The sequence below is a fragment of the Gymnoscopelus microlampas genome, assembly GCF_963454915.1.
Source record: "Gymnoscopelus microlampas genome assembly, chromosome: 3".
Taxonomy (NCBI): domain Eukaryota; kingdom Metazoa; phylum Chordata; class Actinopteri; order Myctophiformes; family Myctophidae; genus Gymnoscopelus; species Gymnoscopelus microlampas.
The window spans coordinates 12,506,880-12,524,257 of NC_139940.1; the positions used below are offsets into that span (position 1 = coordinate 12,506,880).

General features: G+C 43.8%; 1 protein-coding gene across 2 annotated transcripts in view; it reads right to left on the bottom strand.

Annotated features, from left to right (window-relative positions):
* Nucleotides 1-9,247: 9,247 nt before the first annotated feature.
* Nucleotides 9,248-17,378, bottom strand: part of atp1a3b (ATPase Na+/K+ transporting subunit alpha 3b) — a 30,307-nt gene continuing 22,176 nt past the window's right edge. For both annotated transcript variants that reach the window (XM_084053678.1, XM_084053679.1), the window contains exons 11-23: nt 16,647-16,891; nt 15,684-15,876; nt 15,195-15,370; nt 14,892-15,028; nt 14,620-14,770; nt 14,012-14,180; nt 13,566-13,720; nt 13,046-13,169; nt 12,565-12,710; nt 11,954-12,084; nt 10,683-10,784; nt 10,284-10,375; nt 9,248-9,887 (exon numbers count right to left, since the gene is read on the bottom strand). In XM_084053678.1, the coding sequence (XP_083909804.1) occupies nt 9,859-9,887; nt 10,284-10,375; nt 10,683-10,784; nt 11,954-12,084; nt 12,565-12,710; nt 13,046-13,169; nt 13,566-13,720; nt 14,012-14,180; nt 14,620-14,770; nt 14,892-15,028; nt 15,195-15,370; nt 15,684-15,876; nt 16,647-16,891 (1,850 nt within the window). In that variant the 3' untranslated portion in view covers nt 9,248-9,858. The remainder of the gene's footprint in view (nt 9,888-10,283; nt 10,376-10,682; nt 10,785-11,953; nt 12,085-12,564; nt 12,711-13,045; nt 13,170-13,565; nt 13,721-14,011; nt 14,181-14,619; nt 14,771-14,891; nt 15,029-15,194; nt 15,371-15,683; nt 15,877-16,646; nt 16,892-17,378) is intronic.

The window sequence follows — 17,378 nt, forward strand, 5'->3', positions numbered from 1 at the left end:
CTCTGTGACAGCACAGCTTGAGGACCCCATGCTCAGGTTGCCGTGGAGATGACCTTGGAGGGGCCCCCTTCACATACAATCTTGCACACACAAACACTCACACATGCGGACACACTCGCGTACACACTGCGGCAAAGGCTAGCGATCGATATTCTATTATACGGAGGGTGGCGGAGTGCGAGAGGGAGAGGGAGAGAGAGAGAGAGAGAGAGGAGAGTCGCACTGCACTGCAGTGAGCTCACTGTGGAGACACAGGGGAAATTAGAGAGAGGGTGGGAGAGTGAGGTGTGTGTGTGTGTGTGTGTGTGTGTGTGTGTGTGTGTGTGTGTGTGTGTGTGTGTGTGTGTGTGTGTGTGTGTGTGTGTGTGTGTGTGTGTGTGTGTGTGTGTGTGTGTGTGTGTGTGTGTGTGTGTGTGTGTGTGTGTGTGTGTGTGTGTGCGTGCGTGCGTGCGTGCGTGCGTGCGTGTGTGTGTGTCAGTATGAGTGACAAAGACGGAGTCGGTGCACATGTATATGAAACTGTGTGCCCAGAAAACTAACAAACTGTGTGTGTGTGTGTGTGAGAGAGAGAGGGGGAGGGAGAGACTAGAGTGTGCATGCATTTTAAGATTTTACAGGTATGGCTGTGTCAGAAAAAGTTGATCTTAATCAAAAGGGACATGCATGAATTTTTCACAGGTCACGGCAAGGTGACCACCCTCACGCACTCAGCCGTTAGTTATCGCTTGCATTATAGAATAGCATACAGCACTCTACACTATATGGTGTCTTTGATCTGCGCGCCGTATTTATACTGTGCCGAAAATATCCGATGTGTAAGCTCACTACGCATCGTGGATGGCACGAGTTGCGATCAGCTATTTCTGGCACGCGACACCATTGTACGACAGATAGTAAGACCTGGAACTGTGTCATTTTTAGATTTCAGCTAAAAAGCATTATTTTACACTTTGGGCTATTCAAAAATAGCAGACATACAAGCTCATAGCGCGGCACCGAGTGCCGCGCTATGAGCTTGTAGATCTGCTATTTTTGAAAAATCGTGAAAATGTGTGCAAATCTTTGAATATATATATATTTTTAAAGCGAACATTTTTAACTCAAATCTTTGCTTCTGGGGGGGTCCCTGGACAAAATATTTTGATGGGGGTCGGCGGCCAAATACATATCATTTTTGGGGTCCTTGACATGAAAAAGATTGAGCACCACTGATATAGAAACATACGTTTTTCAGAATACTGTTGAGATTTAGGAGACATGTAGAATCAGCCTCAGGTCTCAATGGGTTAAGCCCTAGAGTTTCATTTAAAATAGATGACCCTTGAGGGACGGTGGAGCGGTGCAATTCAGTGTAGCCCCATGAGATGAAAAGATATGAGGGGTTGTGGTACCTTGTCAGCCTGGCAATTGTAGGATTTCCTATTTTTGGATACATGATTGTCATTCATCTCCAAATGGGGCATTGTGTGCATGTGTGTGATGTTTCAGATTTTAGAGCCAATAACTTTATTTCTAATTTCCCCTGTTTGTTTTTTTTACATTTTCATGTACAGTTGTGTTCTGCATAAATTATAGAACCTTATAAATACACTAATACATTATCTTTTACCATATTGCATAAGGCCTGGTTTCCACCCTTTTTGTGTGGCCCTTCACTGATATGCAGCCACGGCCATTCATGTTAATTTGCTAAGCAAATCACAATGGCAGTATTTGATTGTTCTTTTTGTTGGAAGGTGTGAGTGGTGTCTCTCTTAGTCCAGGCGTTTCGGGCCAGAATCGTGCACTTTACGATACAAGCATGACATTTGGAACACAGTTAGAGCATGCCATAAGGAACATTTTTGGCTATAGGGCCATCGCAGATTTGTCCTGTGGTAACCATGGCAGCCATTTTCCAAAATGGCCTCCATCTGCTGTTATTTTACCAATAACTCAGGTGCTAGACCACCTAGGATCTTGATTCTGGTGACTAATCCTACATTTTCAAGGATGAGGAATACAGCGGTACTATTTACAACATTCTACTACCTAACTACATATATCTGGCATTCAGTTAATTAAATAATAGTAAACCCATCAAAATATGTAATGATGTAGTACAGTAGATGTTTTCAAACTGACACGTGTCAAGAATGCAGTACTTCACTGTTTCTTTTATTAGTAGTAGTATTGCATAATTATTTTCAATGGACTATAAGACACAACAAAGGCAGAGTACTCATGAGTCATAGCCTAATGGCATATAGACCAATTATTTGTTTACCGACATTGAGACTGGACGCACAGGTGATTGTTTCACACAATAAATTCTCAACCTGTTGTTTTGGGGTGCGCTGATTTCAGCACACCCCAACCCCCTCTTGTGTGTTGGCTAGTGAGGCGCGTCCTAGCGAGACCTGATAGAATGGGTTTCATTGCGCGCACACTGGTTCCGCGCAGACTGGTTCTTATCAGTGTGACGTCGACTGTTAAGGGGTCTATTCAATAAAGCCAGATAATCTACACAATGTTAGTTGCACAGTCCACCACAGTAGCAAAGGGCAGTACACTGAAGTGCTGCCTTAACACATCTGCATTGTCCACTGCATCCCTTTTTGCAACCACAGCGGAGGAGTTCCCGAAAGGCCAGGCTCGCTTCTGTGTGGTCCAGTGCACTTCCCATCCTCCTGTCAAAATTAGAATCAGCTTTATTGTCAGATCACAGGTTTACAAGTGTAAAGAAGTGGATTCAATTATTTGTATTCACCTGTCTCCTTCCTCTTCCACCCCCATTCACCTGGGGATGGGAGTTCAGGGGCTGCAACCATCGCCTGTCCCCAACAGTGGCCAGCTTGGTAGGCTGCCCTCTTTGTATGTTGAATCAGTGCAGCTCGTGTTGGGGGGAGTCCATCAATTGTTCTGCCCTTCTGGGTGAATAGCTGCTTCCGTGCCCGCTCACTGATGCCTGGCCGCTAGTGCGGTCATAGAGCAATACCACAAAACGCTCCAGAGGCTCCATCCAGTCATCTATTTTGTCTGGGATGGCAGCTAAGGAACTGAAGGCACGTGTGACGTCACCATAGGTTTTCCAGGTCTCCCATGCCGTCTTCTTGCCTCTGCCTCCAAAAGATGACACTGTGTCACATCCAGTAAAGGCATGGAACATGGGTAAGGCTAAGCATCGATCTGGGCCTAATGCCCTTGCCATCTCATGAGCTGCTAAGTTACGGAAACTTTTCCCAGTTCCAAAAGCAACCCACAGCTCAGTCAAGTGAAGGCGTTGGGCTGACGTTACTGCCAGGACCATGTGCCTATTGTCACCTTGCTATACCCTTTCTTCACAGCATCTTCTAGGTGTAATATGACACGAGTATCAGCCTCCTCATGTACTGTAGTTAGTTAGGTAGTTACTAGCATGTTGTGAATAGTACCACTGTATTCCTCATCCTTGAAAATGTAGGATTAGTCACCAGGATTAGTCACCTAGGATCTTGAGTCACCAGAATCAAGATCCTAGGTGGTCTAGCACCTGAGTCATTGGTAAAATGACAGCAGGTGGTGGCCATTTTGAAAGATGGCTGCCATGGTTACCACAGGACAATTCTATATAGTACCACTGTATTCCTCATCCTTGAAAATGTAGGATTAGTCACCAGAATCAAGATCCTAGGTGGTCTAGCACCTGAGTTATTGGTAAAATAAAAGCAGATGGAGGCCATTTTGGAAAATGGCTGCCATGGTTACCACAGGACAAATCTGCGATGGCCCTATAGCCAAAAATGTTCCTTATGGCATGCTCTAACTGTGTGACAAATTTCATGCTTGTATCGTAAAGTGCACGATTCCATCAAAATATGGCCCGAAACGCCTGGACTATCTCTCTCTCTCTCTCTCTCTCTCTCTCTCTCTCTCTCTCTCTCTCTCTCTCTCTCTCTCTCTCTCTCTCTCTTCTCTTCTCTTCTCTTCTCTCTTCTGGCACACGACTTTACCTGGTAAACACATGATCTACAGGTTGTAGATCATATGTCACACTAAACAAAAATGGTGCTAAATAGTGCTAAAAGTGGTTATTTGAATCGTGATTATGTTCTACTAGATTCAGGTTCTGGCCGCTACGCTACCCTCACACCTACATGGCACCGCAGATCCAACCAATAATTATGTCCGAGTCTGTGCTCAGGAATGTGTCCAAAACAAAAAAAAATCTCCATGAATTCAAGGCTTCATGGAGTGTGTAATTGATAGAAAATAAGTATTTTTTGGGTGAACTATTCTTTTAAGTGTCTTGTTCAGGGTCACTTTGACACATTGCTGAGGCCTGGGATCGAACTTAGGAATTATGGTTTGCCAGGCAGGCTCTCTAACCATTCGGCTATGGCCACATCATCAGTAGAGTTTCGTCTCCCGCTAGCTCCAGATTGGACCCCCCCCCAAGTCAGATTGGACCCCCCCAGACACCCCCCAAGTAATTCAGAATAATACATACTTATTTAATAGAATCTGAACCCGCTTTTGAAATCATGCACTCATTTTAAAGGATTTATTTGCTCCCGAGGAAAAAGTTTTTTCACCTGATTCGTCTCTCTGAAAAAAAGCTATTTTAGTATTGAAAATCTTGGGAATATTGTGTGACTTGTGACGACCGGGTCCAATATTTAGTTCAGTGACCATGGGGCTAAAATAATGGGTTCAGAAGCTGTGTTCACGTTCACTCTTCCATTGGAACGAATAGACTCCAACCTGCTTCCGGTCTCCTAAAAAGGTGTCGGCCCCGTTATATTATAGTACCTGTAGTGTTTGATACTCCCCAAATGTAACATACAAACACACAGAGACCGGACTGCCTTTTGCTGTCTTTTTTACTTGTATGCTGTTCCATAATCACATAACACCTGTGTCCTTTTAATCACATACACTTGTCTTGATCACATGCACCTGGTACATGTTCTACAAATACCATGGGTGGCACTGGACACTACATCGTCTATGGTCCGCCCACTTCACGCAGATATGGGATGACAGATCCAGACTGCACTAGCGATTATTTTACGTTCGGCCGCATGGCTCATTTGCATAAGACGTTACCATATTGATTTTATCCCACTGTTGAGGGTTAGGGTTATGTTTTATATATTTAGACTTACAGTAGGCTGCCTTGCCCCACTGGAATACAGTGACTGATATGAATCAATAATATACTGGACCATACATAAAATTAAGAATACCTTGTGATGTCAGTGACATTTTATTACAAATGAAAATAAAAATAAGAAACAGTGCAGTAACAATACGTTTTCGTATAGCAGCAATTTTGCATGTACAATATAAATATAAATATATTGTCTGTAGGGCGGAAACCTCATTATGGCCAAAACTGTTACTTTTCAGCATAAACATTCTAAAATAGCAAAAATAGCAGATCGACAAAAAAAACCAAGGCTTGTGCAACGTCATTTGAAAAGACACACCATATCCGGTTTACTTCCCGTATCTGCATAGTCTCGCATCTCGCGTAGCTATCTGCGGGAAGTGGGCGGACGCCAACCTGCTTCCGGTCTCCTAAAAAGGCGTCCGCCCACTTCACGCAGATAGCTACAAGACGCGAGACTATGCAGATACAGGAAGTAAACAGGAGATGGTGTGTCTTGCCGATTTTTGTTGCGTGAGACTTGTTTTTTTTTCAGGACTTTCAAAAAGCGTTAAGCATTAGTTCTCAAAGTGGGGTCCGGGGACCCCCAGGGGTCCTTGGGGGGTTCCAGGGGTCCCCAGCAAAATGTTATTATTAAATATGGCTCTTTTATTGCTACTTTTAACTTTTTAATGGATCCATATGCAAGTAAAGCCTGATAAAAACTCAAACTCTCAAAATCCACCAGAATACTGGAAATCACATCTACTCTGTGTGTGTGTGTGTGTGTGTGTGTGTGTGTGTGTGTGTGTGTGTGTGTGTGTGTGCGTGCGTGCGTGCGTGCGTGCGTTTGTTGTTCTAAAAACAATGCCACAGTTCAAGCTTAAGCTTAAAACGGTCCTTCCTAGTTCCTACAGACTGACCCTAGTGAGGTTTATCTGTGTATAATTATCTAAAAATCTGAGCTCAACAGAAAATAAACGATGGAACATTAACAAATTCCCTGCAGAGCTACTAATAGTCCACAAGTCCTTTCCTAGATTCATGAGACTGTCCTCGCGTGTGTCCCTCCCCTTGCTAAAGGTTTGTCTGTGTTAATGTCAGATGAGGCACATTTTTTACACAGCGGTTTTGGTGCATTATGCTGGACTGCTGCCAACTCTTTCTCCACACTTTGAACACTGCTGCATCTGCTGCAGTGGATGTTCATATTTCTTCATGAACACTAGGTGGCGTCCAATCCTCAGATTTCTTTGGTGTCGTTTTGTGGCCTACATTATGTTTTTCGATACAAATTTGGTTCATAAGACAGTTTATATAGGCTATATGTTTATATAGTCACCCAAAAGTGTGATGTAATGAAATTGCGATGTAATTAAAACTGAGGTTGGTATTTATGGTAACCTATACCTATACTGTATGAGTGGTATCAGTCAAGCTGTTATACCAGGCCTGGAGTTTCATAAATTTAGGGGCAAGGCCACTTGGCCTTAACCTGACTGTTTACCAGGCTAACTTGGCCTTTGGCATTTACATTTTTTTTTAGGCCAAATGCCAGGGCAGGAAGGTGGCCATCAAATAAAACGATGATGATTTTAAGTCCATGATTTTGAGTCACTGGATTCCATTGAAGATGGGGTGGGTGGGGGGTGTTAAAAATTCCGGCATTTAGGCCTGAAACAGCTCATAATGTAACAACTGCTCAAAATTTAATACATTTAATGCCATAAAAGCTCATCATGTAATAAGCGCAAAACGTAATAATGGATTTTTGCATAATGTAATAATGTGTTACATTATGAACCTTAGTTAGCCGCTCATAATGTAATGTAACAATTAATAATGTAATAACGTCTCAGATTGTTGAGAAAAGTGTTAACATCATAAACATTTTTTATCTCTGCCAACTAAGGTGAAAGGCTGGGAGGTGCATGGCGATTATATTTTCGCCCAGTCTGTCTGTCTGTCTGTCTGTCTGTCTGTCTGTGTGTGTACAGCTAATCTCAGACACAGCTGAACCAATCTGCATGAAACTTTACACGCACACACTCCCAGTAGGCAAAGGAAAAAACTTTCTCTGTAGGGCTTTCAGTTCGAGTGTGGTGTAGTCCCCAATACCGGGAGGTAATATAAAACCTGACAGGATGCTCTCGATGGTGTTGTAGAACAACCTGAGGATGCGGGGGCCCACTCTGAATTACTTCTGATGGCGGTATGTATGGCCTCAGAGCATATCATTCTTTTGAGGGGCAAAACGGCCAAACTGAGGGGCCACGGCGGCCATGAAATTCCTGCCCTGTGTCATGCGATGCTTTATGTGTAAATGAGGCTTTATACAGTATATATACTGTACGAAGACAGACGGAAGCAGACATAGAGAGATGGAAACAGGAATAAAAAGGGGAATAGCTTACATCAAGCGAGATCGTGAGAAATTCATAAAAGAAGAAAGGTGACAACTAAGTTTGTAACGAGTTTTGAGTAATGTTCTCAGAGACAGCAGAGATAAAGACACACAGACAGATCTGGTTTGTATTAAATGTTCTAGATGTTTTTATTGGTGTTGGTTTCGTTTTTCTTTCACACACACATGTTCTACTAGTTGTCGTGTAACTGGAGGTTGTTGTTTATTGTATTTTTTTTAATTTCTTCAATCTCTTCACTCTCAGCCCCTACAGCCATCTTTAAAAGTGAGTTAAAGTGACCCGCGGCCTGAGACTTGCCGGCCCTTCACTTGGTCTCCCCAACACACACACGTTCACACGGAATGCAAAACCTGGACTGGAACCCTGGACACATCAAACCTGGACCCAAAATAAAAGGGTCCGGATCCGGACCAGCATCCAGACTCCAGGAAAATCATCGTCATTCTCATTATCATCCTCGCCATCCTCCTCGTCACACACCACACCACACCGACTGCATCCTGTCACACTAAACACGCCCTGCGGTGGTATAGGAGCCTATAAGAGCCTTGGTTTGCTGTCTCACGTCTCATGTTATAAACACAAGCTTAAAACCTGCTTTTGCGTCTACATATATATAGTGTATCTATATATATACATTGGCCTTGTTTCCTCTGAAAAATTCAGTGAAAAGAAGAATTGAAACCAAACAAAACAAAAAAAACAATAACAGAGAGAGAGAGAGAGAGAGAGAGGGAAAGGGAGCGAGAGACAGATCCCTCACTGCCGTCTTTACTGATGTGATTTAGATGTTTCTTTTTTTTGTATCACAAAAGCCTCTCTCTCTCTTTCTCTTTCTCTCTCTTTCATTCTCTCTCTCGTTTTTTGACACATCTCTTTTTTTTTTTTAAATCATTTATTTATTGTTTCATTTAAATTCGGTATAGAATTATATAGTATTCCTAGAACACATGGACTGAGAGTCGTAATGTTTTTTTTTTTTCCCAACTTGGAGGAGGGGGCGAGGGTGGGGGTGGGGGTCGTACCGTAATATTTTATAACAAGGACAATGGTTCACACAGTGCACACAAACGAGACAAACTGGGTGGGGGGTGGGGGCTGGGGGGGGGGGGTGGAGGGGAGGGGAGGGGAGGGGTGCGAGAGATAGAAGGGAGGAGAGGGAAGAGCTGGAGAGGGAGGGGGGAGGCAGGATGGGACACCATGGGGTGTGCTTTGTTTTAATGCCTAAATGAGGGGGGGGGGGCAGGAAGCAGCTCTCATAAACCCCCCCTCCCACCAGAGAGTAAATAAAAAAACAATTACATACAGAATAAAAGAAAGACAAGTAAACTCATTCAAACAGCCCCCTCCCACCCCTCCCCCAACCCCTAGATATATAAAAACAAAAAAACAACGTGGTCGCTGGAGAGAAAGAAATGTAAGGAGAGAGAGAAGAGAGAGAGAGAAATATGGTGAGGAAGGGAGATGCCCGCCCCTCCTCGGCCCCCCCGCGGAGAGGCGGCGAGAGCCCAGAGGAGGCTGGCGGTGGCTGGCGTGACGGTGAGTGTGATAGGATCCCTTTTTGTGTGTGTGTGTGTGTGTGCGTGTGCGTGTGCGTGTGCGTGTGCGTGTGCGTGTGCGTGTGTGTGTGCGTGTGTGTGTGTGCGTGTGCGTTGTCTGTTTGTGTTCAATAATTTCTTATTAAAATGTGAACGCAAATAAAGATGTTAAATGTGTGTGTGTGTGTGTGTGTGTGTGTGTGTGTGTGTGTGTGTGTGTGTGTGTGTGTGTGTGTGTGGTTGAAGGACAAGCCAAGGGTCGCCGGAAGGAAGAAGAAAGGAAGGGGAACAGGGGGAAGGAGGAAGGAGGACAGATAAAGGGGGGGGAGCTAGGATGGCCCTTTTTTGCAGAGCATTGACACTCCCCTTGCACCATAGCTCATTCAAATCTACATACAAGAATATGCAGCTGCCGTTTGGTAAAGATATATCGTTTTTATGTACACAGCAGTGAGAGGACACATGCAAAGAGTATCATAGAGGGGGGTGGGGGCAGGAGGGGAGAAGACGTGGCGGGGGTGGGGGGGGGGGGGGGGGGGGTTGTGGGCGACGAGTCGATGTACGAAAGTGGTAAAGGTGCTTTTGCTGTTTTGTTTTATTAATCTTTGGGGCAGTCATGATGAAAATTGCTTGGAAGCAGTTGTCGTCTTTGGGAGGGGGCGGGGTATCTGGAGGCGTGTCCTGTCGGGGACGGAGAGTTGAGGGCATTGGAGGTGGGTGGGGCTTAGGGGAGGGTGAAATAAGTGGAAGATGTAGGGGTTTGAGTAAAGAAGCTCTCCTTCGATCAATAGTATGTCTCCCTTTCCACCCAACCTGTGGCAGAGGAGAGAGAGAGAGAGAGAGAGAAAGAGAAATGGTGAATTAATCTGGTATTGAATCTAGTGTCGTTTAAGATTCAGACTTTCTTTTCAACAATGACTGTATTGACAAAGAACAATTTTGTCATTTTGTTTTGATAAATTTGAAATTAAAACTGACATTCAAAAACTTTATCTAATATGTCTGAAATGTATGTCATCCCAGCCTATAATGTAATTATTAACCTTCACTAACCGACAAAGCATCCAAATGTGTGAAATTGTGTGCAGGAAACAAATTGAAGCTATCCTTGCCCTACCCTTAAGTCACTTGAACAAAATGTTGTGATGGTATCGCATGCGAGAGAAAAAAGAGAGAGAGAGAGAGAAGAGAGAAGAGAAGAAGTCATACCTCCAGGGTTCCGGCGGATAAGCAGTTTTCGAATTTCATCATAAACAAAGATCAGCAAACTGTAGGGCAATGCACATAACCACCAGGTAGGCCTGTAGACATGAGGAGAGACAAAGGCACCGTTAGACACCACAGGTAGAGTCTGCATTAGGGGAGCAACAGTTCAAAACATCAAACTAATAGATTTAATCGATGCATTGTGCATGGAATTGATTATTGGTAGAAATTACCAATCCAGAGAAAAGGTTAAAAATAGGGAGACTCCTGCTAGAATTAGAAGTGTTGGCAAGTGGTCTGATCCCATTCAGATAAACTAGCATTGTAAAGAATCACCTGCCGACTGGTGAGATCACAGAGGCTTATCTATGATCTAAGTGCATTCAAATAATTAGAACTCACTTTAGCGGGAACATCCTGAGTGCAATATCCATGCCTGGAGTGTAGGACAGGAAGGCAGCCAATGCCGTCTCCTCAAACAGTCCAAAGATCAAGATCTTGTTCCTGATGGACACAGAAGAAAACAAACAGTCAGACACTCCATGGGAGGACATGGAGACAGAGATAACAACTTAAACCCTATATACTTTAGCTGTCTGGGGTGTGCTCCTTTTCCCCTCATCATCAAAACCCTTTGCAGAAAATAGCTGATCTACAAACTCACAATTCTGGCGAACGCTGAATGTTCGCTAGAAAATAGGAAACGCTAGGGCAGGGCTCATGTGGTTAAACCAAGGGGCAAGTCTTAGATATTTACGATGAGGCCGACAAAATGGCCAGAGTGGCGCTGTTTTACCCTGCGCCGACCTGTGGTGTCAGAAAGAATTTATTTTAACGCAAGTGAATGGGTTTTTTGACAAACTTTAGACTAGATTTTCTTACTGTAATAAAAATTGTCATAAATTCTATATGCTTCCAGTCGCTAGTTTAAAGTCTCCTTTCAATCATCAGGATATGCATTTTGCTAAATTATGGTCCTATTTATTTTAAAATTGACGATAAAGTAGGCTATTCTCTAGGAGGGGTGGGATGATTTGATTGACAAGCTACATAACCAATAGCATTCATTCCCCGCCCCCCGCTCTTGATTGACAAGCTACCCAACCAATAATGGTCTGGTCTCATTCTGACGCGTATTGAAAGATGGCGGACCTACAGTCGTGGTACAATCGGCTTCATTTTCGGTCTGTAGAAAGCAGCGGAGTGGGTTTGTCCATCTCATTTATACAGTCTATGGCTTAAACGAATACTCCACTGTCAAATGTGTGCAATTTGATCGGTCAATTTGTGACATTTATAGTGTAGATCGACACAAACATATTTAGATTATATGCAATACCGTCATAAACACTATTTTTCTTTCCCATTCTGTGTCGAGGCCATTGCTCTTAGTGGCAGAGGGGAGAATGGCTGTAGTTGTTGGTGACAATGTAACTACATCACCATGTTGCGTCTTTCAATTTGCTATTCCGCATTACAGAGAGCATTGATGGACCTGATAGCCCCATGTAATGATGTTTACTCCTGATGACAAAGACATGGAGATAAGCTTAAAAACTGTGGTGTTCCTTAAAGCTACAATCCGGAACGTAATAAAATGTTATTTTAACCAATATGTATGGTAGATTAGGTTAATACAATATAACTAGCACATCTGCAGTGGTTGGACTCACTTCATGCCCTGCTGGAAGACAGAGTTACGCCTGGTCTTACAGATGATGAGATCGGCCCACTGGACCACCACAATGCTGACGAAGAACGCTGTGTGGCAGGTGAACTCCACGATCTTTCTCTGTTCATATGTCTGGAGGCAAAAAAAAAGGATAAATAACAATGCAAATATACAGCATACAGTACACATCTGTGCACTTACTGTAGTTCAACAGTAAAACCCGGAGAGGATCATGTAACTCTGAGAGTGTAAAAATGCAATGGTCCATCTTTACATTCTCAGACTTAATATGAACACTCTGGATTCTACTGTGTAGCCTATGCCTGCTATGTACAAAGACTAACGGTATGGTACCGTATGGCACAGCAGGCGTTCTCAAACGTTTTTATATATCACAACCCCATTTTATGGATGACCTTTTTTGGGTGACTTCACTCTTTGATTTATAGTGAAATTTCAAAGTCGAAATAAAGCATTATCTAAACATAAAGCACACATTGGTATTCTTGAGTAGTAATATTTAGTAGAAAATGCATTTACAATATTCCTGACGATATTGTGTCGTGTCATCATTGTCTAAAAGCTACGGAAAAGTGTACACAATACACATACCCATTGTTGTCCATAGCTGTCTTCTAGGTCGTTGCAGGTACGATCGTCCCAGCCCAGCCTGATGCCTACTAGAATAGATGGCAGGAAGCCATTTTCTGCCAAGATCACAAAGTACGCAAAGAAGCCTCCCAGAGCCTGGATCATACCTGGACAAAAACACACACACACACACACACACACATTGTACAGGAACCATTTTAACAATGTAACGTAAATTGCCCAGTTACGTAGCTTTTTGTTTTGCCCCATACTATTTGCAACACATGTTTTATCTCTATTGCTAATGCTATTCTTCATCATCAACTAAATGTGTAATGTCTATAATGTTTTTTCATCATGTCTATACAACATCTACACTCCACTATATAATAGTGCACTGCGTGAGTGGTTATGTTTATTGTTGTTGTCACCACGTCGAGTAAAGTATTTCTGATTATCATTGTGACTCTGACTAGCCGTGTCTTCAGTTCAGTCCACTTACCAATCTGTCCATAGGCAATGCTGATCAGCCTCTCGTTCACCAGTTTGTCCCTGGCTGGGTTCCTGGGCTGACGCTTCATGATGTCGCTCTCAGCTGCCTCATAGGCCAGAGAGATGGCTGGTACCTGGAGAAAGCAGGACGAATTAACATCTCATTCTAGTCTTGTATGACGTGTGACGATGGCATGATAGAAGGGCAATGTAGAGGAATGGGATCTTTTAGCATTATCATTTTTACTGACATCTGATAATCATTAATTCGTATATAGAAAAACATTTGTGCAAAATCACAGTACACAACACAAAAAAACATGATATCCCTATATTCCTGTATTTTGATTGATGTTGATGCATAGTTTGTTCAAATGTCTATGAATTGTTGTTCTATTACTACTATTGTTTCGTTTACTACAAAATGTAAAATGTGGGTCTGTAAAGCCCTCTGGGACTGTAGCAGCGATTAGGGGCTGTACAAGTAAAGTAGAATTGACATGTAGGTACTGTATGAGTGGTTGTCTCACCATGTCAGTTCCCAGGTCGATGCAGAGGATGGTGATGGTGCCCAGGGGCAGGGGGATGTTGATCATGATGAAGAACAGGAAGGGGGTGATCTCTGGGATGTTACTGGTCAGGGTGTAGGCGATGGACTTCTTCAGGTTGTCAAAGATCAGACGACCTGCAGAGAGAAGAGAACACAAATCAGATCCTTGGCTCTGCTATTGCATTCTCTGGTTTTATTCTAAAGCCTCATCTTGCCTCATGTCCTTTTATTCTTTGTCCTGCTATGGTGTGTCTTTACCTGGCCTGTTGAGGATTGTCTGAACCTTGCATTTGCCAATATTGGTTGCTAATTATGACTAATAGTGATCTACGAACACTGCAATCCATTTAGTCCTTTGCATGTTCTCTCTCTCTTTATCTCTCTCTCTCTCTCTCTCTGTCTCTCTCTGTGTTTTTCTGTGCTCACCCTCTTCCACTCCTGTGACAATAGAGGCAAAGTTGTCGTCGAGCAGGATCATGTCAGCAGCCTGTTTGGACACATCGGAGCCAGAGATACCCATGGCTACACCGATGTCAGCCTTCTTCAGGGCAGGAGAGTCATTTACACCATCACCTGTCACAGCCACGATGGCACCCTGAGTGACAGAGAGAGAGAGAGAGAGAGAGAGAGAGAGAGAGAGAGAAGTCAGTGTGACAATGTGTTTGTCTGCTCTTATCAGTGGGTTAAGCAGGGAGACTCCCTTTTACTTTTAATTGAGCTGGTGCATAATGGTGTAAAATAATAATAAGAAAAGTAAAAAGCAAAGCACACAATCCACTACACTTTTTCTTTTTTTGTTTACAAAGCTTTGCATGAGACAGTGAAGAGTAAGTCCAAGATGAAGACAATAAGGCAAGATAATTCAACGTAAAAATATGTGAGGTCTGGATGCAGATAACCATAACAAATTATTCCAAGTGTGATCTACTTGATACGGTCGGCGAGGAAATAAACATAGGTAAATATAGATGTTGCTTATACTGGGAGATGCATTCCATTAAAGCATGCACTGAGATGTATGAAACGGTGTGTACCATTCGCTGGCAGCCCTCTACGATGATGAGCTTCTGCTGTGGGGAAGTCCTGGCGAACACGATCTCTGTGTGGTGCCTCAGGATATCATCCATCTGATCCTGAGACAGTTCTTTCAGGTCGGTACCGTGGATCACACAAGCCTTGGCATCCCTGCACACAGAAAGAATTCCGGTTTGACATTGACAAGTAGTGAGACTGACTGTCCCATAATGTCATGTGTGTGTGCCTGTGTATGTGTGTGTGTGCGCGTGCGTGAGTGTGTGCCTCTAACCTGGGGTTGACCTGGCTGACGGGAATGTTGAGACGGGCAGCGATGTCCTCCACTGTCTCATTGCCCTCGGAGATGATGCCCACCCCTTTGGCAATGGCCTTGGCTGTGATTGGATGATCACCAGTGACCATGATTACCTAAAACATGTATTTTAAATGTCAACCAACATGGCTAGGATTTGGGTTTCTTAACAGAGTATCAAACCTCTGTCATAACAACACATTTGCAGCCATTTAATGGACAACAGCCGTTACGGCTCTTGTCAATTACTAACACAACTCAAATTGAATCAAATGATCTGACCTTGATACCAGCAGATCGGCATTTGCCCACAGCGTCTGGCACGGCAGCACGGGGAGGGTCAATCATGGACATGAGGCCTACGAAGCACAGGTTGTCTGTCTGGAAGTTCACGTCATCGCAGTCGAAGGCAAAGCCCTTGGGGTATTGGTCCTCTGGCATCATCAGGTGGCAAAAACCTGCGGGGAAACAGGGGTGAAGAGAGGTCTGAGTTACAGCCTCCATCTGACTCAAGATGGCCACGTTTATAGGATGTAGTTGCACACAAGCGTCGTGCACTGAGAAATAGCAGAGCCGGGCCCAAATTTGGTTCTGAGAAGCTTATCTGAAACCGAGCCGAGCGTATGGAAACAAATCCAGAACCCGTTTGCCTAGTTCTAGTAGCCAAAAAGAGCCATCTGTCACTCTTTCTCTCTCTCTCTCTCACCATCCATTACTACTTACCCCCTCCCCCCTCCCCCCCCGACCACTGATTCATTCCCCTGTCCTCACCCAGGACTCGCTCTCCCAGTCCTCCGAGCTCCATGTATGCACTCTGGAAGGCCTCCTTCAGTTCCTCGTCCATGGGTTGCTCTTTGCCCTGCAGCTGGATGGTGGAGCAGCGGTCCAGGATTCTCTCTGGCGCCCCCTTCATCACCAGCAGGTAGCGGTTGTCGTTGGGGTCCTCTGTCTCGTGCACTGAGAGCTGCAGGTGGGGAAGTGCATGACGAAGCAGGAAAGGAAGTTAGATTTGTGCCATGTGACTGATAGTGTAGGAACACTAGGAATGGCTCTGCTGCGCACTGGGATGCCTTGCTCAAGGGCACCTCATTAACCCATTGAGACCTGAAGCCGATTCTACACGTCTCCTAAAGCTCAACAGTTTTCTGAAAAACGCATGTTTCTATATCAGTGGTGCTCAATCTTTTTCATGTCAAGGACCCCCAAAATGATATGTATTTGGCCGCGGACCCCCATCAAAATATTTTGTTCCAGGGACCCCCATGAAGCAAAGATTTGAGTTAAAAATGTTCGCTTTAAAAATATATATATTCAAAGATTTGCACACATTTTCACGATTTTTCAAAAATAGCAGATATACAAGCTCATAGCGCGGCACTCGGTGCCGCGCTATGAGCTTGTAGATCTGCTATTTTTGAATAGCCCAAAGTGTAAAATAATGCTTTTTAGCTCAAATCTAAAAATTACACAGTTCCAGGTCTTAATGGGTTAATTGATTGATTGATTGATTGATTGAATACTTTGTTAACACGATTAAATACAGCACAGGTAGTTCAGTCAAAGGTTATGCTAAAAGCATAACACAAAAAGGCTTGTTTCCATGGTGGTCCATTGTACTCGACCCCAATGTCAATTTCATCATAATCAATTAGCAGGAGTATTATTATTTTGTGCGGGTACTATATTTGGTCTGTGTGTTGTGTGCGTGTGTGTGTGTAACTGTGTATGACTGACCTGGTACTTGTTGGTGGAGTTGAAGGGAATCTCAGCGACCTTCTTGTTCCTGTCCCTCATGGCTCTGACGGAGCCGCAGCACAATTCAACGCACTTGAGCAGGGCAGTCTCGGAGGCGTCACCGGCCACGTCTCTCTTCAGCACGGGCAGGCCTTCCTGGCCTCCCTTGAACTGGGCCCGGTTACACAGGGCAGCAATACGAGACAGAGAAACCCACGTGGCAGAGGTCTTGTCGAAAGAGGCGCCTGGATACAGAAGAGGAAGATTGACAACGTCAGCAACAATCGACTATTTTCTAAGGTCTGGATTGTTTTTTCTATTAATCAAATAATCTTAAACTGTTTTTTTTTTGTTTTTTTTACACCTGTAAACCTGTGATGTGACAATAAAGTTGAAGTTATTGCAACCACTATCATCGATCGCTGAACTGAAATTGAATGGACTTCAGTAACTTCAAGATGATACTGTGTAAACATTTCAATTAAACAAAAGTAATATTTGTTACAATCTTTCACTGGTATATTTTTCACAATAACCATTCCACATTCCAATTCCATTCCATTTTCTAAACACTATTAAGCACAATTTTATTTTGAAAGTCTCTGCCCCTGACACTAACACCAAAATGATCCTGGCACCGGAAATGTACATGGAATGTATTTATTTATGTTAGTGTTTCTCAACGAGGCGGTACAGCCCCCCCAGGGGGCCTACAGAGAAGTGGGGCGCTGG